At 49.1% G+C, this 12,989-nt stretch overlaps 1 protein-coding gene across 1 annotated transcript; it reads left to right on the top strand.

Annotated features, from left to right (window-relative positions):
* Positions 1 to 1,503: 1,503 nt before the first annotated feature.
* On the top strand, positions 1,504 to 4,219 carry LOC119105549 (SCY1-like protein 2). The gene is made up of 4 exons (XM_037229008.1): positions 1,504 to 1,632; positions 2,366 to 2,519; positions 2,975 to 3,089; positions 4,068 to 4,219. Exons 1-4 carry the CDS (start codon positions 1,529 to 1,531, stop codon positions 4,217 to 4,219), a joined length of 525 nt encoding a protein of 174 aa, XP_037084903.1. The 5' UTR covers positions 1,504 to 1,528.
* The last annotated feature ends 8,770 nt before the right edge of the window (positions 4,220 to 12,989 follow it).

Here is a 12,989-nt window from a genome sequence, read left to right as displayed (position 1 = left end):
GATCTAAAAAAGTTGAGATGGCTAGAGACATCAAATTTACACGGTGGGCTGCTTGCATGTGAACTCACTTGTGTCAAAATTTGAAGTTAATAGGCATGACCTTTAGTTCAAATAAGGTCAAACGATGTCAAACTAATTTGGCCCCAACCCGAACGCGTGTTAAAAAGGGAATGCCGGAGCTTCTGTCGGAGCACTAGAATTATTTAAAAATTGATCTTTAAAGCTGCACAAGTCCATTTATTCATAGTTAGTGTAATGGGCACTTAACAGTATTCAAACGCCTAATGCTGTGCTAAAAAAGCTGCGCTGCGCATTTCAAATATAGAGCACTTTCGTCAGCGCCCTGGACGACAAGATACAGTCAGGGTTACTCTGGGCGTAGATGCATACAAATGGCGGCACGCCAGCTAAAGTCGTTGGGAACAATTCTAGCGGATTTGCTCGAGCATGCGTCGCGTTTGCCAGCTGCGAAAATAGTAGAGAAATGTAACTTCAAGGAGAAAACACGGCCGGTGAGGAATAAATATCAAATAAAACCAACTCTAGATTTCAAAGGACAGTGAACCGAACTTGTCTTCGGGCCAACAATGTGTCAGTTTCATCGCCTGAAAGAGTGCCTACCCCGTGGAGTCACTAAGATCGAGACGTGTCTCCTGTCTTTCGCACAATGTCTAGGCCGTCTCCTCTCAGGGTCGATGAGAATATCAACCCAGTTTCTACCGCACATAAACCCGAAATTTTGCGAAAGAATGGCGACAGGAAAACTGAAGGGCTATGGCAAAAAATCGCATGAGAAGAGATGACGCAATTCTGTACATAGTATTCATACTTTCATCTCAGAAACATTTCTAGGGAGGCCCGGTCATTTAAGAGAAAGCTGAGAAAAGGCAAGGCCAAAGTTCTTGCTTCCTATCGAAAGGGTGTGGAAGGACTGATATTGCTAAAATAGCATAAATCAATTCAAATGAATTGTATCATTAGTTTGCTTATACAAGTCCAGCTGCATGACAACACCTTACATATCACACTCCAGGTGTAATTAATTCCCTCCGACCTCCTGTAAAGTGTCTCGCTCGGAGCGGCCACCTGCGCTGCTGGCGGTGCCACCCGGCCCCCCGCTGCCGGCCGCTCGGCGCACAAATGGAACTGGGAAACTCACGACAAAGTTTCGCGGGCCAATTTGTGTGTCTCGGGTACTGCTGAAATAAGCCGACCAACTTATTCGATTGTTTTTGCTTGCTAAACACAAACAGGACGGAATTTGTGCACACTTCTCGTGTGAGACGCGGAAGCACGCTCAGTCTTCTTCTCACATGTACATCACGAAAATAGACTGGGAATGAACGCTGACACATGAACGGGACGCCCAGTGCTGCTGGACGTGCCATGAATGCGATGACGCAAAAAATGTAAATTATGTTATAAGCCTGACCGGACTACGAAGGGTGCGCTACCACGCAGTGGCACTGTCGGCTTTCGTCCTCAGAAACTGTGGTTTCAACACGTCTGGCCTTGCTTGCGGGAGGAGATGCTGGCGCAGGAGGTGCTGGCGGCCGTGCTGCAGCCCATCCTCAATATCATCAGCGAAATCAGTCAGGAGGAGTACGAAACTATCATCCTGCCTCGCTTCAGGTGAGGAAACCTCGTCGATCGCGCCTCAGGGGAGGGCATCGTATCCCGCTGCGCGTCAGGGGAGGTATTCCGCTACATCATCAGCATTCAAGCGAGAGGTCACATCCTGCCCCACCTCAAGTCAGGACATCGCATCTCATTCGCTTTAGGGGAAGAGTCACATGCTGCCCCACCTCAAGTCAGGACATCACATCCCATCCGCTTTAGGGGAAGAGTCACATGCTGACCCACTTCAGGTCAGGACATCACATCCCATCCGCTTTAGGGGAAGAATCACATGCTGACCCACTTCAGGTCAGGACATCACATCCCATCCGCTTTAGGGGGAAAATCACATACTAATCCAATTCAGGTCAGGACATCATATCCCATCCGCTTTAGGGGGAGACACTTCAAGTCAGGATATCACATCCCATCAGCTTTAGGGGAGAGAATCGTATCCTTCTCCGTTTTTTTGTCGTTGTAGGATAATGGCATATTGCCCTGCAGCTGGTAAGAAAAGCTCGCCTGACCCGATTCAGAAGAGGGAATGGAATCAAACTGCAGCCCATTCATGGTGCTGGAGCCATGTTTTGCTCCACCTTAAATGAACAAATCGTTTGTGTGCAATGTAGGGAGCCGGACCACAGGAAGAGCTGAATCGATGAAACTCGCGACAGCGTCACGTTCCAGCTGACATGCCTTGTGTTAACATTCACGTTCTTCGCTCATAGGCTTTGAACTCTGTCCCCAGATGCATATTCTCATGGCCCAAATCGATCCAGGCGTCAGTGACGCTGCTGGAGAATCTTCACGTCATTCTGGAGAAGACGCCCAAGGACGAGATCCAAACGGACGTCATGCCCATAATCTATAATGCCCTGGATACCACTACCGCTCAGATTCAGGTATTGTTCATTATCGCTATGGTCGTCATCGTCATTGTTCTTACGATTTTTTATTTAATCAAACAACTTAAGCACTGTTCTTCCAATGGACCTCATCTTAACCCCAACACTCCCACCATAACTCACTATCGCTTCCTCTTAGGTTAACTTCTTAAACATGGAAACATTTCCGTCAACTCCAAGACATCAACTACAACAGGTGGTGCCAGCTTTTGCACGCATGGCTCCCCCACGCAGTTTCGTAAAAAGTGCTGGCAATCGTCAAGTTTACATGTGGTTACTCTCACACGCCCGAAAACATTTCCCGCCAACTGTGCACTGAATCCTCTCCCCGCGCCCGTGTCCATGCTGGGGCCGCTGCCATCCACTCCCGCTCTCATGGGATCGAGTGCCTTGCGTTGGAAGCCGGTCGTGGCGCGTGGTTTGACAGTATGCCGTGGCCCTGCGTCCCGCAGCGGGCCTGCCTCATGGCCATCCCGAACGTGGCCGAGTACATCGATGAGGAGTCGGCTCGCAGCTGGTGTTTCCCGAGCCAAGGCAATCTACGAGAAGAACTCCTCCGACTTGCTGGTGAGCGGACGGGGGTGGCCGCGCTCCTTAGAGGGGGAGCGGGGGCAGGCAGGCGCTCTTGACAGTCGTGGACGGAGCTGGGCAGGTGCGGAACACTGTCGTGTAGAGTAAGGTTCGACACTCTACAGTTCGGTGAGCGGTATTGAGTGCATTGCTCTGGTCTGAAACCGCAGTTGTAAATTATCTCGTCTCAGGGAAATCTCAATTAGTAGGAGAACATTACTGAGGTTCAATGCACTCCATATGTACACACACGCACACACACCTGGACATTCATACACTATATACATGTTTATAGCGCACTATTGTATTGGTCAGCAGCCTTTCGATTAGTTCTTAAAGATTGTTGGGAGTGATTGAAGCAATCTAGTAAAATATTCCAATAAAGCGGTGTACAGTCGGATCCAATTTCGGAGGAAATAAAAGAATAAAAGCAGCAGGAAATTTTGAAAATAGAATACATATATATATATATATATATATATATATATATACATAAAATGCCAATACAAAAGATGCAGCCATTTTCTTAAACACTGGCATACACACATGTTCACACACATGCTCTAATCATTGCGCCTGATTCAAACATGTGTTGGTCAACTACTGAAAGGTAGTCGAAGCTTTCTGAAGGTGATATCAAAATCTGTGTTTAGTGTCGATGGTAATATCGGTCGGGTAGTGCAGCTCAAAACAACATGTAATACGAACTGATACTTTGCTAACAGCCGCATTCCAGCCGATACACAGCTAACGTCGGGTGCGATGTTGTTCGTGAATGCCTCAAATCCCCTTGTTTTGTCATCAAAGTACCACTGGAAGTGATTTGTTTGTAGATTTCATAGGTGACCGCCGGCGTGGAAATTCCACCATGCATTTTCATACTTGCCATGCCGTCCTATTCTTGAGGCGGCAACGTTATTGCCCGTGACGTTGACACCTGATGAAGACTCACACCGCCTATCTGGTGTCTCGCAGCAGCTGCAGATTACACCGGCATCGAGACACCTCGATCACTCTTCCACCGGCAGATCATTAGGGCGGCCATCACGCCGGCTGTGGTGGGAGCCTGCAATTTGGAGCAGCAGCTGAATCACCGGCCATTGGCAGTAACTGTCAAGCTTTGCTAAAACGGTTGCCGCGTGCCTACTAGATTAACGAACTTCTCGCGAGTACGCTCGTATTTCTTCGATATCGGTATTCCCGTTTCGGCACTGTGTATGAGTTGGAGACGCCCCGCGATATACAGACATGTTGGATGATGTTTTGATGTGAGAAGTGCGTTCCGTCGAGGGATTTTTTTTTGCAAAAGAAGAGACATAATGTTCAGTTCAGCTTTCTTCTCGCCCCCCCCCCCCCCATACTTCTCTGAGGTGTGAAGGAGGTCTGAAGGTCGTTCACGCGATAACTCAGTGTTTCGGTCTTCGTTCCTAATGCATGTAGACAACGGGGATGGTACTGACGTGGATAATTAAGTCCAATTGGTTGCTGTCGCTTATTTGATGTTGACCTAAGCCGTTGAATCCTCACATTCGCACCACCAATGATGCAAAAACGTAAGATTCGCTGAAATCGAACCCGCACGCAGGTAAAGTAGCACAGCTGGGGCCTGAGTCTTCTTGGTCAAAGAAAATTAAATGCTTTGAAAATTCCTCGTCTAGATCAGCTAAAACAACAAGTAACTTCATATATTTGTATCACATCTACAACTAATCAGTGTGGCAAGCGGCTAAGCATAGACTCTTCTCAAACTCGAGTGGAAAATGTTGAGGCCTGCGGGTAAATCAAGGCTGCTTGAACGAAAACCCTTCGGTGGAAAACATTGAATTATGCTGACTATAATGCAAGTTGGGTGGCTGTTACCACATCAGCGTCCCCGGCCATGAGTCATGTGGCTCAACACCCATCTCGGAGCGCCTGGCTGGATGTGACGCGGCTCCCACAATCCGTCTCCGGAGGTCCCCCGGCCGTGGGTGACGTAGCTCCCACATCCATCTCCGGAGCGCCTGGCTGGATGTGACGCGGCTCCCAACACCGTCTCCGGAGTGTCCCAGGCCGTGGGTGACGTAGCTCCCAACATCCGTCTTCGGCTGTGGGTGCCGGGGCTTTTAACAGCCCCCTGCGGCGCCCCGCCGTGGGTTGCGAAGCTCACAACATCCACCCTCCTGCCGCGCTCCGGCCGTGGTTAACGGGGCTCGCAACATTCCCCTCCCCCCCCCCCCTGCGGCGCCCCCAGCCCCGTGTGCTGCCGCCCCGCCGGCCGCCGGCTCGACGAGCCAGTCAACAGGCGGGGGGGGGGGGGGGGGGGGGACGCCGCGGCTCCGAGTGGCAGCCCGCCGGCGGCCGGCCTGCTTTGCGCTCTCGGGTCGAGCTGGCGGCAACGGTGCGGCCTCTCCAGGGAGCCGAGTCAGGCCGGCCGCCGGCCGCCGGAGCCGCCCGGACAGAGACGAAATGTCAGCAGTGGTGACGGCCGTCCAGCCAGCCGTTTCAGACAGTGCCTCGCATTGGTGCGGCGGCCGGATGTTTGCTACGAAACGTGCCGAATGGATACGGTGTCGATCTTTCCTCGCATCGCTATTGCATTTGTGTGAGGTAACCAAAGGCATAGGCAACCAAGGTAGGTAACCAAGGCATAGGCAACGCATAGTCGTCGATATTCGTTGTTTAGGGGGGCTGAAAATTAGGTATCACGCCACGAAAGGGACGCAAAATGATGATGTAGTAAGCATTTCAGCGATTTAGTGCTTTAAAACTTGCTACTTAATGTGTAGGTGCTTATTAACCAGCGAAAATGTGTAACATCTTTTCTCATATTCATCTTTAAACAGATGCATTGACAAAACGATTGTTTGCGACAGCGAGACATGAAATCAATAACGACCAAGAAAGTCGAAAATTATGGTGCCACTAAAAATGCTTTGCACGGGAGTAACGCGCATAGAAAAAAATTCATGACAGGGTTACAATCCACCCCTCCCCCCCCCCCTCGTCACCCGACAAAGTCCGAGAGTGAAAGGAATTCAAGCGAGCGGCGCAGCTGTCTGTACTGAGAGCGTTGCTGCACCGAAGTGCGACAGCATGTCTGCTGTGGAAGACGCACGATCGGATCCAGATGATAATCGGTTCGGCCAAAAATTGTGCCTCCCCTGAGCTGTGTATTTCCAGGTTCCAACAAATAACGCAATGTGTAGTAACTTTGCCGAGAATGGCACCCGCTGCGGGGACTGCCGGCGGGTGACTGCGCTAAGTCTGTGTGTCAGGGTATTTAATATACCCGCGGTTGGCCGGTTGAATGCAACGCACTCGGGTGGCAGATGGGATTGGGGGATGGGTGGGTGGGTAGGTTGAAATGCTAAAAGCAAAGGGAGTCAGATACATCGAATTCAAGTGGTAGATAAGACTGTATATAAACTCACGGTCCCGACGTGATGAACCTTGGGTCAAATAAGGTCAAACAAGGTCAATATCCAGATCGGTGTCCGAAGTGCCCTCAGATCTCCCCACGCGATTAACTGCAGCCTTAAGTTAGCTATTATAAGCAAATAATAATCTCTCGTAAGCAAAATAAAATCACGGTTTTTCACGGCGCATTAGCAGTGAGCTGATGCACCGGCCAGAGCTGCGCTCGCTCGTTCGCTCGCTCGTTCGCTCGCTCGCTCGTCTGTGTTCTCATCGGTGTCGTATTCAGGTCCGCCCTCGGGCTGGCCCTCTCCCAGATGGCTTTGTGGGGCACGCCGAACGTGTTTGGCTCTTACGAAGAGCCAGCCGGCTCTTTGGAGAATGCTTGACGCATCGCGAAGTGGATGGCTTGCTGTCGGTGACCCAAAATCCAGCAACCAGGAATTTTCTGTTTCTCGATCCCGCATCACTCTCCACGGCTCACACAGTAGTACAGTCGCCGTTCCCTCGCTCAAATCGGTCACGTTCGATGAAACTTTGTTGTAACATTCCAGTGAAGCAAGCATAGTGACATTCCTGGAGTAGCTGCTGAGAACGAATGTCATTCCAGGATACCAAGGAGACCAACATTCCAGAATAGTAAGCATAGCAACATTCCAGAGCAGCAAGCCGAGTAAGATTCCAGAGCAGCAAGTGGAAGCGTTCCATTCCAGAAACATACAAATATCGCGACACAGTTAATAAGTCGCTAGACACGCTCGCTAAATATGAACCATGTTTTCCCTGCCGTGTCGCTAGGCTTGTTCAACAGTACCGTGCTCGCAACCGCAGCACGTTTGCAGGGTGATAGCAGATGACAGTGTAAGTTTCACCTGTGCTATACTTGGATAAGACGTGTCGACAGATGGTTGATGGCGTGCCGCGTTAAATGAAGCGGATGAAACGCCGCGTATCGTGTTTCGTATCGTATCGTAACACCGCGTACCGTGTTAGCGAACCAGCTCAATTCCGTTCTCTGAATAAGGAAACGGTTCATGAGACAAGTGGGGAAAAATAAACGAACAGATCGCTTGCGAAGCTAATCTTCCATTTCCCTCCCACGTGACGTCATTGGCAGCTTTCTCAGTCTGTGGTGGGCACAAGGTTTTCACAGCTTCCTCGCTGTAAGCTGGTGGATCAGCATCACAGGTGCTGCCTCGCCCTCCGCTCTGTGTCTGGGAGGCGAGCGTGATGCGCACTCGGCCGACCGTGTGCACTCCCTCGCAGGGTGACGAACAGCGACGAGCGCGAAATGGCCCGCTTAGACATGATAAACAGCACGTTTGCCCGTAGTGTCTGAGAGCATATCACTAGCGACGGCCTATTATGTGGAGGCTCGGTCTAATCCAGCTTCACCCTGAAAGCCAGGGAAAACAAGCAATCTCCCTGCTCTCCACGCCCGAGAACAGAATCAGAATGCCGTTCGCGAGGCTGCCGGGAGACCAGATATTACCAGAATATACCGGATAGTTGAACGACGATCGTGCCGTGCACATCCACCTGCTTGGACGCAAGCCGGCCGGTGGCGCCCGGGCCACCAGTCCGGTTTAGAATTTCATAGAGCTGGCCTTTCTTTAGTGCCCGAAAGAATGACACCGTTATGGTAAGCGTCGTGCCATGATATTGGACTTCGCATGGCCCCGGAACTCCACGATGGCAGATATCGGCTTGTCAGGTTCGAATGGAAAGGATTTAATGTCGGCGGAATTTGAGCCAGCGGCCTGTGACGCGAATGTTTCGCGCGGGGCGCTGAAATGTGTGGCCTGCCATGACTGACGATTTGACATATCCTGTCAAAGTGTTGGCTCGCCACATCATCCAGGGGCGGCTCCAGGCTTGATTTGTGGTCAGGACGAATTGCAGTCTTTTCTAAGGCACGCAGGTATTGCATATTACTTCCTACCGATTGAAGTCGACGTTCGATTGAACCAAGTTTTCGACCATCAGATGCATCATGAACGTCAATTTGTCATGCCTGTGAAATGCTTGAAATGCAATAGGCAGTCACGAAGGATAAGCAAAGAAGTCAATGCAATGCATTTAAGTTGAAGTTGGTTTCGATGAAGTTGGTTTCGGTGCTAAACTGAATGCGTTTGCTCACATGGAGGCTTTCAATCTACTGCGGGCCATGCGGTAGATGCCAAACGCTTTGTTATCGCAGGAGGGCAAAACTAAGGTAAGAGGGCCAGGTCGAGGCGAGTTGGTGGTCGGACGATGGCTTAGGTTTAAATACAAACTATAAGTGATATGTTTACTGGCAAAATGGCATCCCAGCACACACTGCATGTTGTTGAGGCGACCACATCGAGTCACAGTGGCGGGGGTCGGTGCAGAAATGTGGGGAAACACCATATGTTGTTATTTATAGGCGCACAGATGTTGTATCCAACATTCCGTTTCTCCGCCAACTTCCACCATCCTTCCGCCTGCTATGTGATGTAGAACACGAAAATTGAAATAAAAAGTCACAACATCCCAAAGTTTTACATAAGCATCACACAAAAGGAGATATTGACCGCGCTTTTGCCTTGCTGGATATTGATGCAGCCAGGCTGCTGAATGGGTCAAACCATGCGATAACGTAATATCATAAAATCGCAGTGCGAGCAAGGTTCTCTTGTTCCTGGTGTTGCAATTATAAAATCTCCCTTTTATTGGCCTCTCTGTGACTAAGAACATATCTGTCATGATACCGGAATCTACCGGTTCCGAAAGAAATTCCATGCCAGGTGGCGCAGCAGCTGACATTGCTTACGCAACCCACCGCGTTACATAGAGCCTGCGTGGTCAGCTGGATGGCTTTCCTAAATTCGATTGATTTGGTGCTGAATGTTTAAAACATGTCCTCACTGCTATGGTCGCAGAACTCTGACATTGAGACGTTTGGTTCAAGAAATGAAAAAGAATGTGTCAGAAAGCTATTTAAGAGCGTAAAGAATATCAAGTAGCCTTCCAACAAGAACGTAAAGAATTCATATATATATATATATATATATATATATATATATATATATACAATTAAGAACGTATCGCTACTTTGCACCTGGTGAAACAAAAACTTGAAACAGGTGTTTTGGACTCTGAAGAACACAATTTTTTCACTTCAGTTATTAAACCGTGGAATCTGTTTGATGTTAAACAGCCTTGATCCAGCGTGGAACGGCGTGGTAACGAGGGAAGAGAAATCCACCGCGTGAAAAACTGATCAAGCAAATCGATCCAATGAGCCATTTAGGCAACCGAACGCCAGATTTCGATCTCCAAGACCCCGAACCCCTCTTTAGTCCTACTTTATTATCCACTCCTTCTCTTTCTCTTCGTGTGCTGCACTCTCCTCTCTCTCTCACTTTACTCCAGCTCTCCCTTTCTTCCTCGCCAGCCCATCTTCATCCTTTCCAAGCTCTCATCGCCAACAGCGACCTCACTGCGCAATTTCCATCCGTCGACCCGCGGACACCGACGCCGAGCTCGCCGCTTCGAACACCGCCGTGCCAGTGCCGCGCTTGGCCCGGCGCGGCTGGGCCCGCCCGGCGGGGCCGACTGCCGTCCGGTATCCGATGCCGCCGGAGGTGCCGAGAGGCCGCGCCGGAACGGCCGCCGCCGGCTCAATGGCTCCGTCTTCACGCCCGGAAACTGGCGATGGCTAGCTTATGCTCAGGGCTGCTTTACGGAGGTGCGTGAGCTGCATGCAGGAAAAGGTCTGTTAGGAAAGAATACGTCTGCTTTAAACGCAGGGAGTTAATGGCTTCTTTCTCGCTATCAGCTTTGTTTTGGCGTGCGGGAACCAGCCTACCGAAATAGACGGCGAAGTAGTCTTGACGTTGTCTGTTGACCTCACGAGAGGACGCCGGCGATAAGTTCGGTGCACTGAATGTTTTCGCCCTCTTGCTGTCAATGCCAAATAATAACCAGCTCATAGAGGGAATGACAGCGGCCATTCGGCTCCCACAACTCTGCCGCCCACTAGCGTCGCTACGGTCTGGGAAACCATGCATAGCTACAGCCAAATGCCACCCTCGTTTGTTACACGTCGGATATTCGCTTGTGACCGGAAGGCTAATACAAACTTTATGTCCGGGGGAGAGGGGGGGGGGGGGGGGGGGGCGGGGGGAGACTATTGAGACTTAAGGCGTACGCCAGACTTTGAGAACTTTGTATGCTAACAAAAGTGAACAGTGTTGTCGGAAATTCATTCTTGTGCAGAGCTTAAACCATGCCTTGCTTTTGCATGCATGCCAATTAATAGGCGAGCAGAGATCATAGTAGAAAAAGACATTTCGTTTTGTTGCCAGAAAAATTAGTTTAGGAGAGTTGTTGCATATGCTGGGTCTGTCTGATCAAGGCACAGCTTTGGATTTCATGGGCCACATTTTCAGTACATCAGCACTTTAAGCGCTTTAGTGCATTACCTTATGTAGCCTATCGCATGTCAGTGACCTATTTTTCCCTTGCAATCCAGCAAGTATGCACGGAAGATAATGACGGGGGTGTGCATGGGTCTGCGTTCACTTGTACCGCTGCCAATCCTAGAAAACCTGGAAAGGTTCTCAACAGTGCACCCCATGGCGCGGACTGGGATTCCGGTGCCTGACGAACACGGGAAACATTGAAATTAATCTCACAAATTTTCGGGGTCAGTTGTCTTCTGTCCTTTCTCCATCGCCATCAAGCGCTCGGGTGGGGATCAAGTTGACCCCCCCCCCCCCACCCCCCACCGAAGTTTTAACAGAATAATTCCCGAACGGCGCGGCTGAATAGCGAATAACAAAGTATATCAATACAACAAAGTAGATCTACCTTGCGAGGCCGCTGACCTATTGGTAGGTCATATTATGGTAGGTCAAAGTCAATTCAGGGATGTCAGCGAAGGCAATTTCTAGGGAACCGTTAAATCTGATCTAACCATGGAGTATAAGACGAAGTCATATGTCTCCAAAATAGCATATCAAGTAATAAAGCGGTCCAAACTAGAATTGCAACGAATTCCACTGATAGGTCAGGTTTGAGGGTGATAGCGAAGTCAGAGCAAATATTTTTTACTGGACAGCTTACTTTGGGGAATACTTTCTAATGCTCCTTTCAAGTTTATTGATAACAGGGACCACAACAGATGTCCCTAATCGAATCATTAAAGGTTGGAGTATGTCAAAGACCTAAATGACCAAGATTAACCTGCTGTTTTTATTTTTTTAGAACGCACCGCCTAGCGTAATCCTTCATGTCTATTTAAATAAAAAATCAAGGCAATCTCTTAAGGTTTTGATCACTATAACTTGTTCAATGTCAAGTAAGGTTGTTTACTTGAAATCAACATCAGTGACCTTTTCCTTACAACAGGTATGAAGGTTCAAGGCGGTTGCTTGGAGAGGTCTGCGGCACTTTGGACACTAACCTTGAGGTGGACCCTGTTTGATGTTTTTTACTCGAAGGGCATGACCCATGGAATTCATGCTTTGACTGATTTAATATAGAGAACAACTAACCCTGTAAATTTATTGTCTCTAGCTTTCTTGATTTTTTTAGATATGGGGGATCAAATTGATCCCCAACCGGGCGAAGAGCATTCAACCGGCCGCCCCGGCGTGTACTAGCAGCCGATAAAAACTACTAGCAATTCTAGGAATTAATTTGTTTATCTTGCGAGTTACTGGAATAGTTCAACCCCCTTTGGTTTCTCTATCAAACCTTTCGAGCAAGTTACAACAATAATACTTTTTCAATACTCGTGAATGTGCACGAGGCCTATGTCACAAAAATTTGACTAACCGGGCAATCGAAGGTTATTTCAATAAAGCAGCATTAACACTGTTGTGGACATTTAAGGAGATTTTTTCATGTCATCCTCCCCTGTACACAGGGTTTTGTGATTTTCGACAGTGCAGGGGGGGGGGGGGGCGTTCCCGTGGTGTTTGGACGCATGACCAGATAGCGAAAAAAATGAGAAGATAAAAAGTATATCGGCATGTCTTCTACTACTTCCACTCAGATCATTCTTCAGTGTCCCTCAAATGCGATTTATCAGGTCAGGTCAAACGGTAGATTTGGGAGAAATCCTTAACTTTTTTGCAATTTTCCGTGAAGCGCTTGTTAATCTATGACCTAATGTATGCTTCTAATCGACATAAGCATGGTCCGAAGCTTTTTACAAACGTAATGAGATACAGCAAGCTGCACTTGAAGCATAGCCACCGGTCGGCCCAGACCAAATGCTGGTCCACACTGAAAAAATTGAACTGAATATACGTTGAACCGTTGTATACAGTCATTTTGCGGGAAACGTTGATGGAAAAATCAAATAAATTAGGGAAATTTATGCGTGGTCTCCCGGCTCAGTGCGCCTAGTGCTTGCACTATCTTGTCTTCCATTCCCATGAGTCGGCGCGCGTGCTGAGGAACATGATCCATGCGTTCGGCGGCATGACCTCAACAGCCGAGGCGCTCCGAAGCACGCGGACGATCTAT

This window comes from Pollicipes pollicipes, unplaced genomic scaffold, assembly GCF_011947565.3.
Source record: "Pollicipes pollicipes isolate AB1234 unplaced genomic scaffold, Ppol_2.1 Scaffold_6138;HRSCAF=7277_pilon_pilon_pilon, whole genome shotgun sequence".
NCBI lineage: Eukaryota > Metazoa > Arthropoda > Thecostraca > Pollicipedomorpha > Pollicipedidae > Pollicipes > Pollicipes pollicipes.
Note: the sequence above shows the minus strand (reverse complement) of the source record. Positions and strands in the feature narration are given on the sequence as shown.